At 40.5% G+C, this 14958-nt stretch overlaps 1 protein-coding gene across 1 annotated transcript; it reads right to left on the minus strand.

Annotated features, from left to right (window-relative positions):
• Positions 1–1316: 1316 nt before the first annotated feature.
• LOC149086516 (uncharacterized) lies at positions 1317–2105 on the minus strand. Its single transcript, XM_089231784.1, has one exon. It carries the CDS (start codon positions 2103–2105, stop codon positions 1317–1319), a length of 789 nt encoding a protein of 262 aa, XP_089087910.1.
• Between the last annotated feature and the right edge of the window lie 12853 nt (positions 2106–14958).

A 14958-nucleotide genomic window follows, 5' to 3' on the forward strand; every position in this document is an offset into this window, starting at 1 on the left:
ACGATTATCTTTTTTACGGCGGGAGCCCTTTAGAAAATCGTGTAAGAGTATTTGTGACTCAGCAGCATGTTTTATGAACCTTCTATAGCAATTTATGAGACCAAGAAATTTTCTCAACTCAGAAATTGTGTCAGGTCTCTTGAAATCTAATATTACTTGCACTTCGCTAGGTAATGGTTTAATGCCAAGAGGAGTGATTAAATGACCTAAAAATTCCAAGTTATCTACCCCTAATACACATTTAGAAATATTAAGTTTCAAGCCATACTTGTGTAAACGCTCAAATATTTGCCTCAGGTGATTTTCGTGCTCTTCAACAGATGATGAATATACGAGGATATCATCTAAATATGCGTAACAGAAAGATAAACCTCTTAACACCTCGTGCATGAAACGCATAAATGTTTGAGGCGCATTTACTAAACCAAAACAAAGCCTAGTATATTCGAACAGACCCCATGGTGTTGTCACCGCTGTTTTAGGAATATCAGGTTCAAAAATAGGGATCTGATGGTACGCTTTGAAAATATCTAATTTTGAAAAAATTGACTTACCATGAAGTGCATTGCTGAAATCACTTAGGTATGGGATGGGATAGGAATCGAATTCTGTGACAGAATTTAATTTTCGATAATCTCCCACTGATCGTATAGATGTTTCCGACTTCGGAACAATATGCAATGGGGAAGACCATGAACTTTTTGAAGGACGAATTATTCCTTGTTGTAACAAAAAATCGAATTCCGTCTTCACCTTCTCAAAGTGTTGAGGGTGAAGCCGTCTCGGTCGAGAACATATTGGAGGACTTTTAGTCACTATGTGGTGAACTGTGTCGTGCGATGCAGGTTCGCCTATTAAGCACGGATTTGTGATGTCTGGAAATTCAGAAAGAATTTTCTCGTACTGAGATGGGCCCACTGTGGAAATTGAGAGATGAGCCGTTTGATGCACTGATCCCAGGGAATGAAGTGATGTGCTAGAGCTAATGAGACGACGCTTTTTCAAATCTACCATGAGATTGAAATTTCGCAGAAAATCTGCTCCGATGATAGGGCACGAAACCTTGGCGACGACGAATGTCCATGGAAAATTTTGTCGCAAACCGAGATCTAGGACAATATTCTTGGTACCGTAGGCCGGTATTGACGTCTGGTTTGCTGCGTAGAGACGAAATGTAGAGCAGGGAGTTGTGGAAGCAATCGCTGACGGCGGAACGACACTAATTTCACTGCCCGTGTCAACGAGATATTTTATTCCCGTTTTACGATCATGGATAAACAACCTGCTGGTCTCTGAGCTCATGTTCGCCATGCCAGCTATGACGGAGCTCCTTCGTTTTTTGGTGAGCTGAAGTTGCACGGTGTAGTACAGCGCCGAGCATTTTTACCGAAGCGATGATGGTAGTAGCACATTCCGGAGGAATTTTTCCTGTTTCTGGAACTGGAACGCCTGTTGAAGAAGTTGTTTCGTCCGCGATGTGGTGAACGTCCACGTTGTTGAGAGGAAAGTTCATCCAATTTTTTGGTGAGCATTGCGATTTGTTCACGCAAGTCATCTTGATCCGGCGGTGGGGAAACAGCACAAACGGATGTATTTTGGCTTATTTCCGCGATTTTGTCAGCCAGTTCCGCGAGTTTATCCAGTCCATCACTCGATATTGAGAGGACAGTTTTGATTTGAGTGGGAAGACGTTGCAACCACAATGTCTTTAAGAAATCATCGGTTATTCGAGATCCCGAGAGTTGGCGCATTTTTCGTAGCAGCTGTGATGGTTTATCATCTCCGAGTTGAATTTCTGTGAGCAACTTCTTGATTTTGGCAGATTCAGTTTCTGCAAACTCCTGTATCAGCCGGTCCGAAAGAGCCTGGAATTTCCCGGTCGCAGGAGGATTGACGACAATATCGGCAACCGCATGTAATGTTTCTGAGTCGATATTAGCGACGAGAGCGGCGAATTTGGTATCATCACTTGTAATGCGGCTGAGGAGGAAAGCTTGCTCGCATTGCCTCACCCAGAGAGAAACGTTTGTCTTCCAAAATGGGGGTAGGCGGAGAGCGACACTGGAAACTTGGGGAACGGTATTGTCCCCTTCTGCTGCGATCATCCTGTTGCTTGAGAGAGAAGAGAACCAAGAGGTCAAGCGGAAGTGACCTTATGAGGGAGGCTGCTCCGTGGTCCTCTGCTGCTGCTCTCACCGTAATGGCGTCTTTTGAAGAATATTCAGAAGGCATCATTATTTGCGTTTAAACGTCTGCGGTCACCAATGCTGAAATGCTAAATGCTATGTGGTGACGGTAGCGCAATTGCATCTGACTCCATATGAATGAGACGTAGTTGTAGATACATTATCTTTAATTATGATGCTATATAGAAGATATTATTTACACGGTACATATATTAAGAGAGAGAAAGACGACGTTGGTGCATCTCGTGTGAGAGCTGGAGCTGAACTGATGTTCTCACACACATGGCCCTTCGGACCCTCCGAAGGGGCATCCGGTCACGTGATCATCTCGTGTTTCAGTACAGAATGTACTGAGATTCTTTCACGTGACCAGAGCGTGCTTGTTAAGAGAGAGCCAATGTACAAAGTAAAGTAATAATAATAATACATATAAGAATATATATTGAGGCTCTACAGACTACTTTGCGAACTCAGCAAAGCTGTTCGTGGGACCAAGGCCATCTTAAAGCCACCCATATTCGCGTGACCCTGGGCTTCTTGTTCACATAGGGCCTACATGACCAGATGTAGTATAATGGTTTAGAGCAGGCATCTTCAACCTGTTGCTCGCGAGCACCACGGTGCTACCTGAAGCAACTGGAGTTCTCGAAGCTCTTGTCCTTTAATTGCTTGCTAGAATTCGATCGACGTTTCAATCAAATTACCTCGTTCAAATTGCATTCGAGGATTAAAATCATCCTAATTTTTCATGCATACGTATGATCAAACTTGTAAGGGTGCTCTCCTTTCGATGATGGGTACAGCCAGTGCTCACAACTAGAAAAAGGTTGAGGACCTCCGGTTTAGAGTGTAAATAATTACATAATGGGTGATTACAGTTTAAGTTCGCGTACTTCGAGTAGTTTTTCCTCAAAAACTGCTTAACCGAGTACATCCAAATTTTCAGGATATCTCAATGAGACCGTGGGGAGATTTATGAAGTAAAACAAATACAGTCTAACCCCGTTTGAACGAATACCGCCGTTACAGTGAAAATTTCGTTCTAACGAAAACTTTTCTAACCTCCCACAACAGTTTACATAGGCACAAGGGCAACAACCTGGAATTCCTTTACAAGGAAATTTCGTTGTAACGAAGTGATTTCTCCGGTCTCTTGGAAGTTTGCTATAATGGGATTAAGCTGCAGTTCAATTTTCGACCAACAAGTGAAACAGTGCCCGACCCGGGGTAGAAGGTCCTGGGGAAAGATGGGGGGGGGGGGCAGCACGAGAAGGAAATACGGTACACAGCGCCATTAGCTCACAAAAAAATTGGCAGCCACTGGAACATATGATATTTTCGTTTAATGTAATTTTTTTTTTAATTTATTCAATCACACATGATACAGTATAACGCTATATAATAATACTAAGAACATCCATCAACGGAGGATTAGTAAATTCGTTGTGATGAACACGAAGAACCGTGGTAACGAAAAACGTCATAAAAACTTCTTCGTTTATCATTTCTCTCGATCAGTTATCAGATGATTTTTTCCAGATGATGCGATGACACGAAGGGAACGTAATGTGCTTATACGAAATTATTTACATGCTTCACACTAAATCCGTTTCCAGACACAGATTTATGGCTTCGCCACGTGCTGGCTATTCGAATTGCTCTGCCCCCATTCACGTTATAATTTAAAGTTCTTGACCACGAATTACTCAAATTTGCCGCCCCTCTGAACTTGCTACCCCGGCCCGCTTAACACCCTGTACATACGGCATCAGGGCCGCATCTAGAGAGGAGCAGATGGGACTGGTGCCAGGGTCGTCTTACGAGTATTATGGGTCCCCCGGGCCAAGTGGTTTTAAGGAGATCCTACATGGTAAATCCTTGAAAATTTCAATCGCATCTCATTTATGGGAGGCCCCTCTTCTCTTGAGGCACCCGGGCCGTGCTCAGGTGGGCCCATGCGTTAAGACGGCACTGACTGATGCCCCCGAACTCCGAGCCAGACAGGAGCGCAAATGTTAACCCTTCATCTCTCCTTCAATATTAAAAGGGGGCGCCAAAATGCGTGCTTGCCCCGGCTGACCACGCATGTCGTTGTGGCCCTGTTCATCAGTATGTATGTTGCAAGGTTTAAGGTACATACAGGGTCGCAGCTGGATACTTTTTTAACTGGAGCTAGCAAGCGTCCCCGTATAAGGAAAGGTTAGAAGGAGTGGTGTTAAAGGGGCAATTCGGCGCCCAATGGCGTAGCGAGGGGGGGGGGACTTGGGGGTCTGGTCCCCCCCCCCGAAATGTGAGAAAATTACCGAAAAAAGGGAAAAAGATGGCCAAATCCATTGTTCTGTCACTTTGGTCCCCCCCCCCCCGAATGAAATTTCTGGCTACGCCCCTGTCGGCGCCCCCTCTAGTTCAGCACTCGATACAGTGGACCCGCTCTCCCTAGTTGCGACTTTGTGTGTGTATGTAAATTAAAAACTGCTTGAAAAGAACGGTAGGTGTGAAAATTGTTTTAGTGCACTCTTCGATATTACCCGCATACAACGTTTTGTCTAAATCAGCGGTTCTCAATCTTTTTTGACCCACGGAGCCCTTTCCAGTATATAATTTCTATGGCGGAGCCCCGTAGGCCTATTTTTTATTTATTCATCAAAGTTACTGATTTATTTTTATTCAAAAATATTAATAATTATTTTTTTTCAAATTTACTGGTTCTTTTTTTATTTTCCTCGAGGGCCGCGGAGCCCTTGGGAGTTCACACGGAGCACCGGTTGAGAACCGCTGGCCTAGATGGTTTTTTTTCATTGCAAAAACAACAGATAGACAGCCACATTCATATACATACAAAAATAAATACCAAAAAGACAGAATAATGAAAGCAAAACACACAATGCAGCTCTTAGGGACATATTTCATCCCCGGTTCATACTTAGGCTTTTAATAAATGTTTCAAAAGTTTGATATGGAGAATTTGCAAACATAAAAATATATTCCTTCAGATGTCTGATTATTTTTACTTCTAATTTTTTATGAATTTATTATAAATGGTTGGGCCCCGTGGTAATTTGTACTCTTTTGGATGAGATAACTAATTGGTTTTTTGCTAAAACGTTATAATCGGGATCCAATGCATTTCATTCAAGTGTTCTAAAATATACATCTCGGTTTTAGCGTAATCACGTTAGTTTATGAATGTCATTATAACCGAGTTTCAATGTGTGCTCATGTAGGAAAGCAAAAAAATTTCACTAGTTAGAAAAATTTAATTTTTTCTTCATTGGTTTTTTTTATTGTTATCAGTGCAAAAGTGCCAAACAAAGAATTAGTTTCCGTCGCATGGAACTTCACCATACAGTTCCTCGAATTTGTCTTCTCTCATTTTTTTATGGCAGCCTGAGAAGGAGAGCAATTCCTTTGTCCAGTGCATCCGAAATCCCATCACCCTCCTTGTCAAACCACTTAATAGACAATGGAAGACAGCAACCGCAGGTTCAGCCGAACCGTCATCAGGGAGCTCAAGCCTTTGCAATACATGATGGCAGCTTTCCGGTTACCCCAACCGTCCCAAAAAATGTGGATTTTCTCGGTTGAAAAAACCGCGCTCAGCGGTTGCAGTTGTATCTGTGCGTTGACAGAATAAAACTATAGATGATGCCTTCCCCCCCCCCCCCCAACCTCAACGGCGTGCAACCGCGCCGTAGTCGGGTCCCAGCCTTAGACTAGAAGCTATGGTGTGGCAAATTTTTCAACTCGTCCTTGATTGGAACCCAGCTGCATATAGTATGGACCTTTTATTGCCATTTTTGTTCAATTCTTTTTGTCTCATAGATAGATAAATTATGAAATTAATGAATTATGAAGTAATCACAAATTTGCACTATATTACTTTACTTGCACCTATTTTACTTTAATCATAAAATTTTATAGGTTTAAAAAATTACTATCCTGCGTGAACAAGTGAACAAATTTTCTGAACAAATGTATTCATTTCGAAGGAGCTTATCAGAGCCATTGCCAGAAATGTTTTCGGAGGAGGTTTGAAGTGACAGAACAAAATATTTTTCTTTGCCTTTTTCTAAAATGTTGGGGGCAAAACCGGACCTCCCAGTTCCCCTCTCGCACGGCCGCTGAGCTGAATGGAAGCTATTTGCTGATCCCGTGGCACGGTTTTTGACGGCCACTCTACCAGTCTTATCCGGGGGCCCTGTATTGGCCTGGTATGTATAGTGTGCGTGCATGTGCGTGTAAGCGTGTGTATGATGTAGAGTCATAAAAAAGTCAAATCCAGGTTAATAATTTCACATTTCGTGAGCACCATATAAATCACAATGCAATCAGGTCAGGTAGTCGAATAAAAATTCAAGAAAAAATAGCTTAAAATTACGAGTGAAGAACTCTCACCCTAGTCACCTCAGCAAACTTTTAATTAAAAACCAAGTCTAAAACCCCTTAGACCCCCATCAGGACCCGTCTAAAACAATTAAAATTTGAAAGTTTAAAGTTTAAAACAAAATCAAAATTTTAAATTATAATATCAAAATATTGACACTCTATACCACAAAAGCGCGGTAGGTCAAAGTCATTATTAGCAATCAAAAATTCCACAAGGATTCCAAACACCCGAAAGGAGGGAGCGTAAAAATCAGGATTAAAAAATCCCTCAGTGCCATCTCGGGGGGAGAATCTGTTCCAGAGGTTTTTCTCTCTCATGGTCCAATAGGACGATATTTACTGCGTCACACCACTTTCTATTTTTGTTAAGATTCTATTCGATTTTATAAAATTTTGTGAGATTCAATCTCAGAGGTCCCAGCCTGGGCCCCGAGCTTCGGCGTTATGTTATTCGTCCCAGCTCCTATGTAGGAACTGGGACTGTATATTAAAAGGCCTTCCATAGCGGAAAATGACCGCAGGGTCATACTCCACGATTTCGGCCAGGTGTGGATATTCTGAGCCCGGAGGATCTCGAACTGAGACTCCGCAAGTTTCTTAATTTCATCGAGAATATTGTTTACAGAAAGGTCCCCTCTTATATCAACGTTTCCCATGAACCATCGGGCTCTGGTGAATTTCCTAAAAGTTTTATTCTCGAAAATCTGAAGTGTATTTATATTTTTTCGTGTTACAAACGCCCAGACGGCGGCCGCATATGTCAACACTGGTCTGACAGTTTTATACAGGGTCATTTTGTTTTTCAGGATAAGCTTGCTCTGGGGGAAATAGATTCTGCTGAGCATTCCTAATTTCTTGGCTGCCTTCGATTTCACCGATTCTGCTTGCGCTATAAAATTTAACTTCTGGTCAAAAATTATTCCCAAATATTTTATATGCGCCTTCGGAGCCAGTCTAGCGTTATCAATACAAATATGGTGATTCGGTCCCGCCGGGGGTGGTTTCCTTTTAAAAAACCAGATCACATTGCACTTCTGGAAATTGAGCGCTATGTCCGAGTCCTCGCAATAATCCTTCACCCAGTTCACTGTCTCTTGCAGATTCTCGAACGCTTTTTGCACGTCTCGGCAATTCGTGGCCAGCAAGACATCATCCGCAAACTGACTGATGATTCCCCTCTGTGGGCCTGGGAAGTCATAAACATAAATTGAGAACGATTGCGGGCCCAGCACACTCCCCTGGGGGACCGACGCCCTTACGGCTCTAATTGTGGAGAGTGCATCCCCAGACCGGACTCTAAAACTCCTGTCAGCCAGGTAGCTCCTAACAAAATATATCATCTTAAGTGGGAAATTTAAGTTAATCATTTTGTAAATCAAGATCTTATGGTTCGTCCGATCAAAGGCCTTTGCGAAATCCAGTGCAATTGCACACACATACTCACTATTGTTTACCGAGTCCATTAGGAATTCGGTGGTGCGAAGCAACTGGGTTATACATGAATGTTTTCCCCGGAAGCCGTGTTGTTCCCTTCTAGGCATAGAGTTTGCGGCACAGAAGGCTGTGAGGCGAGCATTAACAACCTTTTCGAAAAGTTTTGAAATGTTACTAAGGAGACTTATTGGTCGAAAATTTTATGGTAGGAGGGGATCTGTGTTGGGCTTATGAATCGCCCTAACTATAGCGGTTTTCCAACATGTTGGGAAATAGAAACGAAGCATGTGATTGAACATATTAGTTAGCGTTACACGAATCGAAAACGAGAGATCCTTCAAAGCAGTGTTTGTAATTTTATCCTCACCCGGGGCCTTCTTTTCTTGAGCTTGTAATCTGACGGGTCTAGGTCAATTCGTCGCGCTCAACTTGTCGCAGGACAATTCGTCGCATTCAATTTGTCGCAGCGTCAATTCGTCGTGCTACAAACTCGTCGCGGTACAAATTTGTCGCAGACTCATTTCGTCGCGGTACAAATTTGTCGCAGGCTCATTTCGTCGCAGAACAAATTTGTCGCAGACACATTTCGTCGCAGTACAAATTTGTCGCAGGCTCATTTCGTCACGGTACAAATTTTTCGTAGACTCATTTCATCGCGACAAATTTGAATTTCTTTAAAATTCATGTGTTTGTTGTGATCTTATAAATAGGGTAGTTGTTTTAGGCGTAAAAAATGGAACTAATTTTTTTTCCTCATTTGTTGGAAATGTTCCCCCTTCCCATCTGTTTTAATTTTTAACAAATGAAGGAAAGTATTCATTGAAGTCATTAAATTTTTAAAATTTAATTTTTACCATATAAGCCGCATTTCTGTCGGGATTTCCATTTCTCGCAGTGAGGGATGTTGAAGAGCTCACCCAAATAAAAAATTGAGATCAAATAAATTTTTAAATTTTAATTTCCACCGTATAAGCCGCATTTACCACTTTTTGTCGGGATTTCCTTTTGTCGTAGTGAGGGGCGTTGGGAGCTCACCCAAATAATAAATTGGGATCAAATAAATTTTGAAAATTTAGTTTCCATCGTATAAGCCACGGTTCCCGCTTTCTATGTATCCATGCAGAGAATATATATTTAAGGAATTTTTTATGACAACGTATCTAAGTTTTATGTAACAGCTGCGAAAAGTATTATTTTCAAATTATTTTTTTGCAATGCAGTGTACATTTCAAATCACTTTGTATTATCACACCGAAATAATATTCAAACAGTCCGACCATAGGCACCAGAACTGGGGGCTGATGCCATTTGAGGCTCCCCCCCCCCTCAACTCCACTAACTCATGAATATACAATTCAATGCACCATTTCACCTCCTGAGTACGGGTTTGAGTCCCTTATGAACGGAATGAATGGCGATTTTTAGCCCCCCGCCCCCACCTCCTCAATGTTTCCTTCATGTCGGCACCTTTGACTGGCCAAAGATGCCGGAAGTGTTTGGAACTTGTGGGTTCTTGTCTTGATCTTGAAGTAGTTAATTTTGATTTCTAAATCATTTCTCTGATATATTCATAGAACTCTTCGTTCTCTCAGAAAATCTCACTCTCAAGAAGTATTTTTAACTTTTCGAGCTCTAAAATTAAGGTATAAAAAACTCTGTAAAACGAAAAAAAAAGATTTTTTTTCAAACCAAAATAGATTGTTGATTTCTGCGATAAATTCTTCTGAATTTTGGAAAATAATTAATAATTTTAAACCTAGACGTTCGAATCTCAATAATGTTCCTACAGCAACATGGTACCAGTTTTATTCAAATCTGTTTTCCCCGACTGATAACAATCAAGTACAAATTTTTCCCTCCAGTTTCGAGCCTGCTCTTGCACATACGGATCCTATTTTGGACAACCCGTTTTCTTTGGAAGAACTTTTGTTTGCCCTCAAGAATATGAAAAGTGGAAAGGCTCATGGAGGTGATCTCATAAAACCTGAATATTTAAAGAGTTTGAGACCTCCGAATCTTTCAAGGCTTCTAAAAATCTTCAATGATATCTTTGAAAAATCATGTTTTCCAGTTTCCTGGATCGAGGTACAAGTCAATCCTATGTATAAAAAAGGTGACCCCACCCAACCCGAGAACTACAGACCCATTTCCTTGATCTCAGTCGCGACCAAGTTATTTACCTCTATCTTGAATAATCGATTAAATACCTGGCTAAATGAGAAAGACATTATTCCAAGGGAACAGGCTGGATTTCGTTCTAATTTTTCAACCACTGATCAAATTTTTATTTTGAATAATCTCATACAGAAGTATATTTTTAAACCTAGGGGTAAACTCTATGCTACTTTTATCGATTTCAAGAAGGCTTTCGATAGTGTTGACCATTCCCTACTCTGGCATGTTCTGAGATCCATAGGTATCAGTGATAAATTTATCAAGATACTCTCTGACATGTATGCTAAAGCAAAAGTGAGAATTAGAACCCTCGATGGGCTAACTGCTGCAATAAATATTACTAAAGGGGTTTTGCAGGGTGAAGTTTTATCTCCCTCACTTTTCTCAATTTTTATTAAAGAACTCACAGACCGTCTAAATTCCTCTAGTATTTCACCAGTTTTTATAAATCATGCCACTGGTATACATGCTCTTCTGTACGCGGATGATGCCGTAATTTTATCAGATTCCCCAAAAAACCTGCAAAGAAAAATAGATATACTCCAGGGTTTTTGTGACGACTTTTTGATTGACCATAATATTAATAAAACCCAAGTTATTGTATTCAAAAAATCAGGTAAATTGTCAAAATATGATAAATGGTACTTTAGGGGTCAACAATTAACCACCACTTCGACTTACATGTACTTGGGGGTCCCTTTTTCAAGTTCCGGCAAATTTTAATCAGCATATTTACACTTTTTGGCAAAGTCCAAAACAGCTATACTACCAGTAATAAATATACTTAGAGGAGCTCATAATAATTCCTTGGTCACGGCTTTAAAACTTTTTGATTCCCTCTTGCTTTCAACAGCCTCATATGCATCTCCCATTTGGGTATTACAATTTATTGATAAAATGGATCAAATATTTAGCATTTTCGCTAAGAGGCTATTGATAGTATCTAGAAATATCCCTGGGTACGCTCTGAGAGCTGAACTTGGCCGCCCAAGCCTCAGTGTTTCGTTTAAAAAATATAGTTTAAAATTCTGGATACGTTTGCTTGAAATGAAACAATCCCGTTTGACAAGAATAAGTTATGACCAACTATTTCAATCTTGTAATTCGTCCATTAATAATAAAAATAATTGGGCATTTCACGTTAAAAATATTCTTGACAATGCTGGCTTCGGTTTTATTTGGGTTCAACAAAATCCAAGTCTTGTAAAAGCTTATCTTCCACTGATTATCGAGAGCATAAAAAACCAGAGTACCCAAACTGATTTCTCCCGTATTGTAAATAGTAAAAATTTTTCTCACTATAAAGATATAAAAACAACTTTCCTGATGGAAGACTATTTTTTCCTCCCTTTTCATATCTCAGTCAAAAGGGTTTTTGCCCAACTCAGATTTAATCAGACATCAATTTTTGTTAATGGTAAAAACTTTTCTATAGATCCCATCAGCAATTGTACGTATTGCAACCTTTTGGTATTTGAGGATTGGAATCATGTAATTTTTCACTGCCCTTTTTACTCTAATCCCAGATCCAAATATTTAAATCTCTCTTCAGGTCCCGCTAATATTGCTCAATTACTTTCGATCACTGATAACTTATACTCAATATATCTATTTATCTTATCATGTATTCGCCTACGCTCGCTCTGTTTGGACTGAAGTCCATATTTTTCTATTGTTATTAATTTACTTTTTCTTTTATTACTTGCTTTTTGTCCGCTCTGTATGTATATTACCTATTTTATTTGTCGGTATATTATAATGCTTATTCTGTGTCTGCTTATCATTCATTCATTATTTCCCCTTACCTTATATTAACTGTTCTGACACCAACATATGTGCTCCATTATATTCCCAATGTATGGTATATTTTGTAAATATGACTGTAAAATGTGGCAACAATGAATTGCCACTCATTGAAGGACCTACTGGTCAAATCAATAAAAATTTATATTATTTTATTATAAATCATTTCTCTGGGTGCTCATACCCATTCCATAAAATACCCTGTGCACCAACAGCATCTCTGTCACCACTGCAAATGTCAATCGATTTTTGATTTTTTTTTTCAACTCTAACAACTCTCGAGTAAAAAGAATGAAATCAGACTTTTAATTGGCCCATTGTATGTAACTTCATGTACATGACACTCGAAATTAAAATTATAATATCAATTAAATTTAAAAATTTAACTGCATATAACAGTTTAATTATACTTGAAAATTCGGTTACAAAAATTTGAAATGTTAAATAATTGATTTTTGCTGTGATAAAATTTCAATATCATGTGGAAAAATTTCGGTTTGTATGATATTCCCCAAATTACAGTGAGCCTATCTTTAACGGTAAATTTCTATCTGCCCCATGGGCTCGCGAGTTCCCCCCCCCCTTCGAGAGTCACCAACATTTACCATTACAGTATCTCCATAAGAACCCAAAATATTTAATTAATTAATAATTCAATTAAATTAATATTTAATTTTCACCGTATAAGCCGCGCTTCCCGCTTTTGTTGGGATTTCTATTTCTCACAGCGAAGGGAGTTAGGCGCAGATCAAGGGTGGAAATGTACAGTGCTTATGAATGACGATTCGATGAAGTTTTCATAATGCCCACAGGATGAGCACCGACAAAGGCAATGTAATCACCAATAAGAAAGATGACTATGGGTCTGTCGCATAGATATAAACTGAAGAGCCAAAAAAACTGATACAGGCATGCGTATGCAAATAAAGAGATATGGAATCAATCAGAGTACGGCGCTGCGGTCGGCAACGCCTATATAACACAACAAGTGTCTCGCGTAGTTGTTAGATCGGTTACTGCTGCTACAATGGCAGGTTATCGAGATTTAAGTGAGTTTGAACGTGGTGTTATAGTCGGCGCACGAGAGATGGGACATAGCATCTCCGAGGTAGCGATGAAATTTGGATTTTCACGTACGACCATTTCACGAATGTACCGTGAATATCGGGAATCCGGTAAAAACTTAAATCTACGACATCGCTGCGGCCGGAAAAAGATCATGCAAGAACGGGACGATTGATGAGAATCATTAAACGTGACAGACGTGCAACCCTTCCGCAAAGTGCTGCAGATTTCAATGCTGGGCCATCAACAAGTGTCAGCGTGCGAACCATTCAACGAAACATCATCGATATGGGCTTTCGGAGCCGAAGGCCCACTCGTGTACCCTTGATGACTGCACGACACAAAGCTTTACGCCTCGCCTGGGCCCGACAACACCGACATTGGACTGTTGAGGACTGGAAACACGTTGCCTGGTCTGACGAGTCTCGGTTCCAATTGCTTCGAGCTGATGGACGTGTACGGGTATGGAGACAACCTCATGAATCCATGGACCTTACATGTCAACAGGGGACTGTTCAAGCTGGTGGAGGCTCTGTGATGGTATGGGGCGTGTGCAGTTGGTGTTATATGGGACCCCTGATACGTCTAGATACGACTCTGCAGGTGACAGGTACGTAAGCATCCTGTCTGATCACCTGCTCCCATTCATGACCATTGTGCATTCCGACGGACTTGGACAATTTCAGCAGGACAATGCGACACCCCACACGTCCAGAATTGCTACAAAGTGGCTCCAGGAACACTCTTCTGACTTTAGACACTTCCGCTGGCCACCTAAATCCCCAGACATGAACATTATTGAACATATCTGGGATGCCTTGCAACATGCTGTTCAGAAAAGATCTCCACCCCCTCTTACTCCTACGGATTTATGGACAGCCCTGCAGGATTCATGGTGTCAATTACCTCCAGCACTACTTCAGACATTAGTCGAGTCTATGCCACGTCGCGTTGCGGCACTTCTGCGGGCTCGCAGGGGCCCTACATGATATTAGGCAGGTGTACCAGTTTTTTTGGCTCTTCAGTGTAATATAACCACTAATCTTATGTTCATAACCAGTCGCATATCTTTGGCTGGTTTGTTTGTGTGGTTGTAAGTGTGGCTTATACGGTGAAATTAAATATTAATTTAATTGAATTATTAATTAATTAAATATTTCAGGTTCTTATGGAGATACTGTAATGGTAATACTGTAATGGGCAGATAGAAATTTACCGTTAAAGATAGGCTCACTGTAATTTGGGGAATATCATACAAACCGAAATATTTCCACATGATATTGAAATTTTATCACAGCAGAAATCAATTATTTAACATTTCAAATTTTTATAACTGAATTTTCAAATATAATTAAACTTTTATATGAAGTTAAATTTTTAAATGTAATTGATATTGTAATTTTAATTTCGATGACCTTTCTGCATTGACAAAAATTAATTATTTTCAGTTAACTGCGTGTACACTTTTGTTCATGTTTTTATTTCACGTGTAAGACAAAAACCTACATACAAGCTCGCGTGGAACATGTACAGTGAAGAATCGACGGTTCGACGAATTGATTCTGCGCTGTAATATATAAATTGACGTCAAGACGAATAGACACGGCGGCAAACTTGTACAGCTGCGACAAATTTGTACCGCGACGAATTGAAGTTGCGACAAATTTGTACCGCGACGAATTGACACTGCGACAAATTTGTACCGCGACGAATTGGAGTTGCGACAAATTTGTACCGCGACGAATTGAAGTTGCGACAAATTTGTACCGCGACGAATTGACACTGCGACAAATTTGTACCGCGACGAATTGACACTGCGACAAACTTGTACCGCGACGAACTGGCACTGCGACGAATTTGTACCGCGACAAATTGAGGCGCGACGAGTTGATCGCGACAAGTTGAGTGC

This window comes from Pholcus phalangioides, unplaced genomic scaffold, assembly GCF_987345545.1.
Source record: "Pholcus phalangioides strain wild (caught in Gottingen) unplaced genomic scaffold, Ppha-v1.0 ptg000004l_1, whole genome shotgun sequence".
In the NCBI taxonomy this organism is placed as follows: domain Eukaryota; kingdom Metazoa; phylum Arthropoda; class Arachnida; order Araneae; family Pholcidae; genus Pholcus; species Pholcus phalangioides.

Excerpts from the sequence above, each read along its gene's own strand:
- LOC149086516 (XM_089231784.1), bottom strand. The coding sequence starts at position 2,105 with ATGATCGCAGCAGAAGGGGACAATACCGTTCCCCAAGTTTCCAGTGTC.